The sequence below is a fragment of the Numenius arquata genome, chromosome 3 (assembly GCF_964106895.1).
Source record: "Numenius arquata chromosome 3, bNumArq3.hap1.1, whole genome shotgun sequence".
Lineage (NCBI taxonomy): Eukaryota > Metazoa > Chordata > Aves > Charadriiformes > Scolopacidae > Numenius > Numenius arquata.
The window spans coordinates 26404477-26416684 of record NC_133578.1 but is presented as its reverse complement, the minus strand read 5'-3'; the positions used below and the strand labels follow the sequence as shown (position 1 = coordinate 26416684).

At 37.3% G+C, this 12208-nt stretch overlaps 1 protein-coding gene across 1 annotated transcript in view; it reads left to right on the top strand.

Annotated features, from left to right (window-relative positions):
* Positions 1-12208, top strand: part of TTN (titin) — a 249978-nt gene that overhangs the window by 14578 nt on the left and 223192 nt on the right. Inside the window, exons 12-27 of the mRNA XM_074144859.1 lie at positions 185-322; positions 1982-2242; positions 2356-2475; positions 3572-3853; positions 4123-4188; positions 4689-4947; positions 5271-5331; positions 5443-5655; positions 6370-6512; positions 7172-7377; positions 7494-7724; positions 8272-8516; positions 9228-9451; positions 9571-9735; positions 9837-10005; positions 10500-12190. Of these exons, the coding sequence (XP_074000960.1) occupies positions 185-322; positions 1982-2242; positions 2356-2475; positions 3572-3853; positions 4123-4188; positions 4689-4947; positions 5271-5331; positions 5443-5655; positions 6370-6512; positions 7172-7377; positions 7494-7724; positions 8272-8516; positions 9228-9451; positions 9571-9735; positions 9837-10005; positions 10500-12190 (4474 nt within the window). The remainder of the gene's footprint in view (positions 1-184; positions 323-1981; positions 2243-2355; positions 2476-3571; positions 3854-4122; positions 4189-4688; positions 4948-5270; positions 5332-5442; positions 5656-6369; positions 6513-7171; positions 7378-7493; positions 7725-8271; positions 8517-9227; positions 9452-9570; positions 9736-9836; positions 10006-10499; positions 12191-12208) is intronic.

The following is a 12208-nucleotide window of genomic DNA, read 5'->3' as shown; positions in this document are numbered from 1 at the left end:
TCAGTATACATGTAATACGGAGTTGTGTGCATTGCACAAGGATCTAACCCCTTAATTCTCCTTCCCTTTTCCCATTCCAAAATTTTCCCATTCCAAAATTTTCCCATTCCAAAATTTTCCCATTGTTCAAATTTCTTTCAAGATCATATATAACTGAAACTTTTATTTCTGCTATAATAATTAGATTAAAAAGGAGGCTAAGAAAGCTACTGTTGTTCCGAAAATAATTGCCACTGATAAAACCAAAGCACCAGTCACAGTGTCCAGAACTAGAGAAGAAATTACAGCCAAGCAAGAACAAATTCATCTAGCTTATGATCAGGTGAATATGTTGCAGATGTGAAATGCGCTGTTACAATTTGTTTATCTGCAAAACTCACCTTTTAAGACCTACTTGGCTACAGTAAATGCCCTCAAATTAATTCCTGATAACATACCTGTTAAGTGGGATGATTGACAAGTAACAGAGTCAGCGTGATTAAGTTTCTAGTGATAAACAGTTTTATGTCTCGTCCTGTTACGAAATGCCACTTTTAAGACAAAGTCGGGTTTCTCTGTGAAAGCCTACTCCATACTGATGACTTTCAAGTAATGTTTAATTGCTCAAATTTTTGACTTTACAGTCTTTTTTCTACAAGATGATTCCTTGCAATTTTGTGGTTGTCAGATGAAACAATTTCTCCATTAAGGTTTGAATTGTATTGTTCTTTGTACAATACAAACTTCAACATCCATTCAAGTCTTTCCAGTTTATTACTTCAGACAATCAGACACTTGTTGACACTGCTTTGTTCCAGTAGGACTCCCACAGTAGAAAAGATTTTCTATTATAATATAGCCAGGAATTCTCATATGTGGAAGAATAGCATAGCTGCCAATAGCTTTTATTTAAAGTCTATCTATATCTTCTTTGTTAGAAACACTATGATACATTCAAAAATACTTTTATAAAACATAATTAAAAGAGGATAGCATAGAAAACTCACTCAGATGAGTCAGATGGTTAAGAGACTACAGTCACTTGTTAGATGATACAAATTTAGGGCAAAATTCAAGTTAGTATAAACAATACTGAATAAGAGGTACCTTTTACCTAAACACTACTTTAATAATAAAACAAAATCTCTGTAAACAATCACATTTTGGCTTTGCTTAAGTTATTTTAGTTTAAGGTGATAAGAATTTTAAAATCAGCATGAAATTATCTATTACTTTTTTTTCCATCTACAAGGCATACATTTCATATGCTCTGTTGCTCCATCGAGATGAGTTATGACAGTAATAATAAACACCATTAGTAATCATCCTATTACCTACTGCTGGCTGACTGGGCAGAAATTTGGACCCCAATAACATAGAAGTTGACAGTATTTATGAGTTATTAGAAACAAATAAAATTCCTGATACAAATGCATTATTTTCAGTTTATCAGAAAGCTCTGTTTTCCTTCTTTTGTAAAGTAATTTAAAATAGATTAGCACTGAATTAACAGATATGCCTGTGGCAAAAATTTTTATGGGTATATTCCTCAGTAAATACATTCACATGAGATGCTAGACACATTCTCTTCATTTTAGTAGCATCTAACATTTATAGGGAGCTGATGAGCATACTGACTGAAATTATATGCACATTTACATACCTGCCTTACTCTTAGATAAGTAGCCATTAATGTAACTATAAAGTATTGAAAGTTGGCTTGCATACAAATATTAATGTGTATAAAGCACACGGCCATAGATATGTTCTGAATATGCATAGATGGAGCTAAGAAAAAATATGTCTATATTTGAATTTACTGACTCTGCAGTGTATTTATGGGTGGATATATTTGTCGATTACATTATTACTTTTGCATATCTATGCACTCTTTCTTTGGAATATACTTCACTGAGCATTATACCTATAAGTATTTGGCAGATATGCAAGCCTTTAATATAATGATGAATATTTGTATTAATTGCACCAATGTCATCTGTAGACTGAAGCTGGAAAAAGGGCTGAAGCTGTAGCTACAGTGGTGGCAGCAGTTGATCAGGCCCGTGTTCGATCACCCTGGGAACAAGAACAAGCAGATGAAGCTTATGTAAAGCAGAAAACTTTGGAATATGGCTATAAAGAACATGTTGCTGAGGCCCCAGCAGAACGTCATGTTGTCACTAAAGAGGTTAAAACTGTCTATGTTCCTCCTGAGAAACATATCTCAGCTGCTGAAAAGAAGCAAGTTCATATATCTACAGAGGTTAGACTCCGTTTACATTGCATTCTTTTCCAAAAACTATGTCCTAGTGAAATCTGTTTGAGTTTGCAGAACAGCATCGCATTCTCAACAACTTTCTTCATTGCTTTGTGTAGATAAAAAGAGCAACAGAAACTGAGAAAACAATTCATGTTGAGCACCCACGACCCCGCACACCAAGTCCTCATTTCACAGTCTCCAAAATTGCTGTTCCTAAACCTGATCATACATATGAGGTAAGAAGTGAAAACTGTATCCAAGAACAGCATGCTTGTTGATAATAACCAGTTGGTCACCCATTCCATTTAACTTTTCCTCCCGCTTTGGTATGGTGCTTTCCCAAGACGAACAATTGTATGCTCTCTACAGTTGTTTTGTTGGCTTGTTTGACTACTAAAGAGCACTGCTGTAAACAGACACATGAACTGCTAAAATGTGATTTGTAATTATTAGCTATTTAAACAAGTTTTCATCTACCTAGGGATGCAGCTTCAATACTTCATGTCATGCAGTGAAATCGTAAATATTTGTCATGCAACTTTTTTTTTTTTAAAGAGCAGAAGTATTCTTCTTCAATCTTATTACGTGTATCAGTTCACTAGCACATTGAAAACATTGCTTCTTTCTTCCTTGGAGATTACTACATACTAAGCTAGTTTTTGAAGCAGAAAAAATCCAGACAGCAAAATACGACACCATCCATTTTTAATATTATTTTTTCCATTCTTCTGTTCAACTCCTTCACATAAGATTAATTTTCTCATTCAAGCATACTTTCTCTCTTCACCTGGACTTCAGAAATGAACTGGTTTTCCCTCAAAAATAATTGAACACTATAAAAATGACCTAAAATATGTTTGTCTTTAGAGATTCACGTTTTCCAAAGTTATTACACCTACAATAACATTTTGAAATCTCTTCAGTTATTTTAATCACTGACAATTATGTAATTAGTAGTATTGTTTATTGCTGTATCAGACTGATTAAAAGGAAAGCTAAGGCCTCCCTCAAGTGAATAAATTTAGAGGATATTTCTCATGCTGCACTTAAGAGCTTCTTGACCATTTAAAGATCTAATTCTAAAGTAAAAAAAAAAGAAAAAATATTTGAAAGTTAGACACATCAACAATAATAATATAAGGATATTATGTTTCCAGTATTCTGCTACTGCAATCTAAAACTAGAAGTAATTTTTGTATATACAGCTTTTGCAGTGCCAACAAATAAGTAACTAAGGAAGCAACTGGTGCATACGCAATCGACTCAAGAAATACACTGTCTCTGAAAACAAGAAAACAACAAAGCTGTAACTCTTTCTCTTCTGTTCCCTAGGTTTCAATAGCTGGATCTGCCATGGCTACTCTGGAAAAAGAGTTATCAGCTGCTTCTGCTGCGCAAAAGATCACCAAGCCTGTGAAACCACCTCAGCTAAAGCCGCATGAAGTCAGGATAAAAGCAGAGCCTGTTCCCTCTCCACATTTTCCCTTTGGAGAGGCTGCAGAGACCTATAAGAGTCACTATGACGTTGAGACTAAAAAAGAGACGGGTATAAGCTTTAAAGGTGAAGCAGTACAGGAGGAACACTTGGTGCTGCGGAAAGAAGGTGAAGCAAAGGTACGTTATTAAGCAAATTTCCATGACTTGGACTGACTTTCATCTTAAAAAAGCTTCACTTGTTTGCTGTTTCGTCATTGCAATTTTCCACTTGTGCAGCATTCTGCTGACTTTTATTCTTGCTATTTTACACAAGTCCTCCTAAGAGCCTAATATTCACTGATGGCAAACAAAGAGTTTTCTTTGCCTAATTTCTTTTCACATCTAAATTCTGCTGTTTATGTCCTTGACTTGTTAGCTGTTGATTAACTGTACTTTAAACAACCTAGGTGACAGAAACTGCCAGAGTTCCTGTGCCTGCAGAAATCCCTGCTACTCCACCCACTTTAGTCTCAGTAAGTAATTTGTATGTAGCTTGGGGGAGTGACACTACGTTTTTCACCCCTTTTGTATTCTAACTTTTATCTTTGAAAACCTGACCATGAAAATTTGGCTCTATTTAATCTTTTTAACTCTGTATTAGACTTACTCTGCTACACAATTTCTCTCTGATACAAGCTATTCTGAATGACTGTTGCGGGCATGATTCTTCACAATTATGTGAAGATTAGCAGATTGACCTTTGCTGCAGTGAAACAATTTCTCACCGTAATCTGTATAAACATCAACCTAAATTTTCATTTTCTTGTTATTAACAGTAATGTTCAGTTATCCCAAATCCAGTTTCAAATAATTCCCTTTAGAAAATGCCTCTTTTTTCCTGTGTACAATGCTGAACAGAACACTGTTTTGAAGTAGATGTTAAATTTTCCATTCAAATAGGCCTTAGTTATTTAAATGTCTGTTTAGTAGTGAAAGTATATGCTGACTGTGATACTTATTTTTCATCTTACAGGGCCTCAAAAATAAGACTGTGACTGAAGGTGAGTCTGTCACTCTGGAGTGCCACATCTCTGGTCATCCTCAGCCTATTGTGACATGGTACAGGGAAGACTACAAGATTGAGAGCTCAATGGACTTCCAGATCACTTTCAAAGCAGGGCTTGCTCGCCTTGTGATTCGTGAAGCCTTTGCAGAAGACAGCGGAAGATTTACCTGCACTGCTACCAATAAGGCTGGGAGTGTCAGCACATCTTGCCACTTATATGTGAAAGGTAAGTATATTTATCACTGTAGAAAGATTATAATTTTGTTAACTGCATATTACTTGTAAGGTAACTTAGACGTTTTGTCAGCTCCCAAGTAGAATGTATGCCTTGGGTTGTATTCCAGGGCTGTTAGGTAAAATGGTTGGAAGAATATGAGGTAAAGGCCAATTAAGGGTCAACGGCGACAATTAACTTGCTTCCTAAGTGGAAGTATCTGGCCCTCTGAGTCAACTAGCTACTTAACCTTCTCTCTCTTTGTGTCAACAAAACTCACTGCTTAAGCATTATTAAAGTATTTTAAAATCCACTATATCATATTTGCCTTGCAGTTTCAGAAGAAATTGAGACTCGAGAAACCATTTCTCAGAAGACTGTTACAGAAGAGAAACGGTAAAGTTTTTCCTAAACAGACTGCTCCTACTGTGGTCATTAGTTTCTTGCACTCTGTTTATGAGCGCTTCAGATATCAGCTCACTTAACTGCATTGGAATCTTATTTCAGCTATGTGGAGACAAAGGACATTGTAATGGAAGATGTCTCTGCTGCAGCAGAGGAAGTATCAGGAGAACCCATACCTCCTTTCTTCATAAGAAAACCCATGGTACATAAATTAATTGAAGGTGGGAGCATTATTTTTGAATGCCAAGTAGGGGGCAACCCAAAGCCACACGTCTACTGGAAAAAAGGTGGAGTTCCTCTAACGACTGGCTACAGGTACTTTGAATACAATGCCCCAAAACTGTTTAAACATAGTTTTTAAGAATATTTAATTGACAGTACCATAGTTTTGATTCCTTTACTGATGCTTAGCCAAATAACATCACTGAAATTTTATTTTTGAAATGGAAAAATCATAGGATCATGTCTTAAAGTAAGACTTTAGGAGGCTACTAAGTTTTAAAATACAAATATTCAAAAGACTATAAAATGAGAAATGCTACATATCCTTAAAAACAAATAAGGAAGAAGTTTTGTGTTTGTTTTATTCTGTCTATGCAATGTTTGCATTCTATCTATGCAAAACTCTCTATAGAAAGCAACACACTTTCTAGCAGAGAAAAAAATGTATTTGTAGCATTCTTGAAACATATGCTATAATGACCCATATTAGGACAATCTGTGCACACAGAATATACCATTTTACAGTGTCTGATAACTAGATCTCTGATATTTCAGTACTGCTGTTTGTGTCCCATTTATTCTAGTGACAGGAGAAAGAAAGTAGACCTACAGTCTAATTTCAGCACGGTTACTTTTCCTACGCTGTTCTGTAGATTTATTGAGTGAGAATCGCCTGAAAAAGTTTCTCTTTTTTGGTCTTGTACAATTTAGGAGTGATTCTAATTAATTGTGTAACTAAAAGAAAATGCACTAAGAAAGTCTGTTCATCAGAATTATAGAGAGCTTGTACTTTTATTTTTTCTATAGATACAAAGTGAGTTACAAAAGAGAAACCGGGGAATGCAAACTTGAAATTTCCATGACTTTTGCCGATGATGCCGGAGAATACACTATTGTTGTTCGTAATAAACATGGAGAAGCTTCTGCAACGGTCTCCTTACTAGAAGAAGGTACATCGTAGATTAAAAAAATGGGGAAAATATTTCTTAAAATTAACTTTAAAATGGGAAAAAGATTTTCAAGTATGCCGCAAATTCTTTGCAGCTGTTTGGTCAATTCAAGAAACATAAAGGGAGATCTGGTGGCTCCATATCTGCATGACAGTTTTTTTGACATCAGGTTCTTGAAGGACTTATATTCTTTGCTAGAAAGTGTAGCTATAGAAACCCTCTTCTGTTGATGTCCATAACAGTCTACATAACATAAGACATTCAGAGAGTGATGTGAGGAAAGGAGATTAATCAAGTAATAGGTTGTTCTATTACAGGGAAACAAGCTAACTTAATTTTTTTTTTTTATTATTGTCCTTGTAAAAAAAAAAAAGCATGAAAGTTTGCAGGAGACACAGTCACAGTGAAGCACCTGTAAAATAGCCCCTACAAGTGCTTCTACTTTGAGAACTAGAACATCTAAATAGCACAGTAAAACTTTTACCTGTATGAACAGGTAAAAAAGCTCATCTGAGGGCATCAGTCTTTGCATTTTATTGCCTAAACAGACAAAAACTCTGCATGAATCACCAAAACCAGTAAAAAAAGTTTGTACTTTTTTTCTCTATTCAGTGAAAACCACAAAAACTTATCAAAACTAATATGTCTTTAATTCTTAGCTGATTATGAAGCCTACATAAAATCGCAACAAGAAATGATGTACCAAACTCAGATGACTGCATATGTACAGGAACCTAAAGTGGCTGAGGTAGCCCCACCTATTTCATATGGTGACTTTGAAAAAGAATATGAAAAAGAACAAGCCCTAATTAGGAAGAAAATGGCGAAAGATACAGTGATGGTCAGAACTTTTGTAGAAGATGAGGTATGTCTACCACTCCATACTCATTTTTTTTATACTAACATTTTACTAGTGCAAATTGCTTCTTTACAAGGTCATTATCTGACACACAGAACTAATGGTCTTGCTTTTCTGTACAGGAATTCCATATTTCTTCTTTTGAAGAAAGACTTATCAAGGAAATTGAACTCAGAATTATTAAGACAACCTTAGATGAACTTCTTGAAGAAGATGGAGAGGAGATGATGGTTGATATTTCTGAATCTGAAGCTGTAGAAGCAGGATTTGATTTAAGATTAAAGAATTACAGAATCTTTGAAGGGACAGGAGTTACTTTTCATTGCAAGGCGACTGGATATCCATTGCCAAAGGTATCCCAAACCTGTATGACATTAATCTATTTAAAAAACCATCTGGTGCTCTTCTTGAAACATCTCGTTGTCAGACATTCTACATCCTGCATAGAAAACAGCAAATCTCAAAGAGAATCCAGCCTTCTGATTCAATATCAAGCTAAATTTTTCTTTTGCCCCTTAAGAGAATAGTATAGTGTTGGCTAGCCCGTTCAGAGGTAGGTTACATTTACCAGTTAAATTGGTCTTGCTTCTGAGTATCTCCAAGTTAGCACACACAAGTGGGCAACACTGTAGCAAGTCCAGTCTAGGTCACTTTGCTCTTTGTCAAAATGGGCTTTATATCTGTTTCTAGCTCCAAAACTTGTGTTTTGGCCTACTGTGAAAGCGTGTTACTTTAGTCTTACTTATTTCAAGTAAAAATGTTAATGTTAACACATATATATGGGCTGATGATGCATTAGCTGAAAAACAAGAAGTTGTAATTTGTTGTATGCATGGGTTTTTACTGCATCTTTGTCTTTAGGAGAGCTCACATAACATTCCACTGTTTCTTTCCATGCAGATTGCATGGTACAAAGATGGTAAGCGCATAAGACATGGAGAGCACTACCACATGGAAGTTCTGCAAGATGGCAGTGCCAGTCTGCGTTTGCCTGTTGTTTTACCTGAGGATGAAGGAATTTATACTGTCTTTGCCAGTAATATGAAAGGAAATGCCATTTGCTCAGCAAAACTCTACGTTGAGCCAGTTGCACCCACAACAACTCCAGGTTACATGCCAGGACCGGAAGTTATGAGAAGATACAGGTGGGTACACAGTAATATATAAATTTCACGAGACTTCAGCCTGCTGTGATAGACAGTACAAAAGCTCATTACACAGCAGCTAAACAGCTTAAGTTACTGGAGTTTGCACACCTCAAAAGAAGTTCTAAATGCTGTTTTCGTGGCTTAAATTGATTTATGTGCCAACACTTTGTCTGATTTGCCTTCTAAATGAGTAATGCAGTTCCCAGAGTACCATCATTCACATGCATATCCAGCCCCAGTATCAGATTTACAACCTCAGAAAACATATTTATTTCTTAAAGTAGTCATGTTTTGGGAAAATATTTTTTTGCACTTGGAGTTTTAGTACTGTGTGCAACTCCTACTTCCCAGTCTTGAAATAGCTGTATTTCTGTGACAGAAAAAATCCAGTGTTGCCATGTACTGTGTTTTGTCTCCATATACGTACACACACATGCACAAACGCACACAGGATTACATCCATATCTGCACAGTGTCCAAATCCCCAAAGTTTCCATGGCTATGGTGTATCCTAATATTACTTAGCTATGCAAATTGCTGCCAAATACCTAAAGAAAATTGACTGCAAATAAAAAGGAACTTTCTCACAATTTCTCACACAGATAAATTGGTTAACCTCTTCAAAATAAATAGTTATGCTCTATTTATCATGTTAATCCACTGCTATATGGTGTTATCGTACACATCTGTCTTATTTTTTCCTTCCAGGTCTATTTCTCCACGCTCTCCGAGCCGGTCTCCTGCCCGCAGTTCTCCTTCTCGTTCTCCTGCCCGCAGATTAGAAGAAACTGATGAAGGACAACTAGAGAGACTATACAAGCCGGTTTTTGTGCTGAAACCTACGTCATTTAAATGTTCACAGGGGCAGACAGCAAGATTTGACTTAAAAGTTGTTGGGAGACCTATGCCAGAGACATACTGGTTCCACAATGGTATATCAGCCGCATTTTCATCAACAAATGATCTTAAAAAACAATCTTACGTGCATTTACATTTTGTTGAGAGACTGTTTTGACTGCAATGGTTTTTTTTTTTTCATGTGTATCTGCAGGTCAACAAGTGATTAATGACTACACCCATAAAATAGTAATTAAAGAAGATGGCACCCAGTCATTGATCATTGTTCCTGCTATGCCTGATGACTCTGGAGAATGGGCTGTAATTGCTCAGAATAGGGCAGGCAAAGCTTCAGTCTCAATGACACTGACTGTGGAAGGTATCTACTGTGCATGCTTTTTAGGAGTCTAAGGAGTGTTCCTTATTAAAAAACATGGTTATGTCATTTCCTCTTGTGACAACTTACCCTTGCTCTTTCAGCTAAGGAAGACTTAGTCAGACCACACTTTGTGGAAAGGCTGAAGAATGTTAGCGTAAAGGAGGGCTCTAGATTGCAGATGGCAGTGAAAGCTACTGGCAACCCTAATCCTGACATTGTATGGCTGAAGAACAGTGACATCATTGTACCTCATAAGTACCCCAAAATAAAGTAAGCATTTTTGTTTTGTTTAAATAGTAAAGGAGTTAATAATCACCCTCCTACAGTGTGCTGAATACTCTTGCTTCCATAGAAAGGATTCTTTTGGGTTAGTCCAATGGCTACAGAAGCTACTAACAGCTTTTGCATTGCAGCAAGTCTAAGAGATATAAAATATCTTGTAGGACTCACTCTGTTTTTTCCAGCTTGTGTATTTTGTATTCTGCGAAGCCAATGCTTTTACAACAGAGATTTAGAGAACCTTTACTGTCTCTAATTTTGAAGTCCCCTGCAGGAAAAACTGCCACTGAATTCAAGACCGTTTTTTATTATCCTTATCTGTTTGATTCTTAGGCACTGCACTCATAAACATGAATAAACATAGACAACATGTCTAATTCCTCCAGAGATTTGCCTTTGGAGGATCTGATCTAATTTTAAACAAGGGCAAAAATTAATAACAAAGAAGTGCAAAAAAGTTTAAAAAAATTGTTTTAATATTTCAGGATTGAGGGAACCAAAGGGGCAGCTGCACTTAAAATTGAATCTACTGCCAGGCAAGATGCTGCATGGTATACCGCTACTGCTATCAATAAAGCTGGGCGGGACACTACTCGGTGCAAAGTAAATGTTGAAGTTGAACATGCTGAACCTGAACCAGAAAGGAGACTAATCATTCCAAAAGGAACTTACAAAGCCAAGGAGATTGCAGCACCAGAGTTAGAGCCCCTCCATTTGCGTTATGGTCAAGAGCAATGGGAGGAAGGAGATCTCTATGACAAAGAAAAGCAGCAGAAACCATTTTTTAAGAAGAAGCTCACATCTGTACGGCTGAAGCAATTTGGACCAGCACACTTTGAGTGCAGGCTTACACCAATTGGTGACCCAACCATGGTGGTGGAGTGGTTGCATGATGGCAAACCCTTGGAAGCAGCTAACAGACTCCGCATGATCAATGAGTTTGGGTACTGTAGCCTGGACTATGGAGTAGCCTATTCCAGAGACAGTGGAGTGATCACTTGCAGGGCAACTAACAAATATGGTACAGACCATACATCTGCTACTCTGATTGTGAAGGATGAGAAAAGCCTTGTGGAAGAATCCCAATTGCCAGAAGGCAGAAGAGGACTGCAGCGAATTGAAGAGTTAGAAAGAATGGCCCATGAGGGTGCTCTTCCTGCGGTTGCAATGGACCAAAAGGAAAAACAAAAACCAGAAATTGTTTTGGTTCCTGAACCTGCAAGAGTCCTGGAAGGTGAAACAGCACGATTCCGCTGCCGTGTGACTGGATATCCTTTGCCCAAAGTCAACTGGTACCTCAATGGACAGCTCATCCGTAAGAGCAAAAGGTTCAGACTCCGTTACGATGGAATCTACTACCTGGATATTGTGGACTGCAAATCGTATGACACAGGAGAGGTGAAAGTCACTGCAGAGAATCCAGAAGGCTTTATTGAACATAAGGTGAAACTTGAGATCCAGCAGAGGGAAGACTTCAGATCTGTTCTTCGTCGTGCTCCTGAACCCAAACATGAGCCTGTAGTGACAGAGCCTGGAAAACTTCTCTTTGAGGTACAGAAGGTAGACAAACCTGCAGAGGCAACAACCAAAGAAGTGGTGAAACTGAAAAGGGCTGAAAGAATCACTCATGAGAAGCTCTCAGAGGAATCTGAAGAGCTGCGTAGTAAATTCAAGCGTAGGACAGAAGAGGGCTATTATGAAGCCATCACTGCTGTGGAACTTAAGTCTCGCAAAAAAGATGAATCGTATGAAGAAATGCTGAAAAAGACAAAAGAAGAACTTCTTCACTGGACCAAAGAGATCCCAGAGGAAGAGAAGAAAGCACTTCCTCCTGAAGGCAAAATCACCATTCCAACATTCAAACCAGAGAAGGTTGAGCTTAGTCCAAGCATGGAGGCTCCCAAGATATTTGAACGAATTCAAAGCCAGACAGTAGCACAGGGGACAGATGCACACTTCCGTGTGAGAGTGGTAGGAAAACCAGACCCTGAGTGCCAGTGGTTCAAAAATGGTGTGCAAATTGAAAGGACTGATCGTGTGTATTGGTACTGGCCTGAAGATAATGTTTGTGAACTAGTCATCAGAGATGTGACTTCTGATGATTCTGCCAGCATCATGGTGAAAGCGATCAATATAGCTGGTGAAACTTCTAGCCATGCTTTCCTGTTAGTACAAGGTAATTTAAATTCTTACT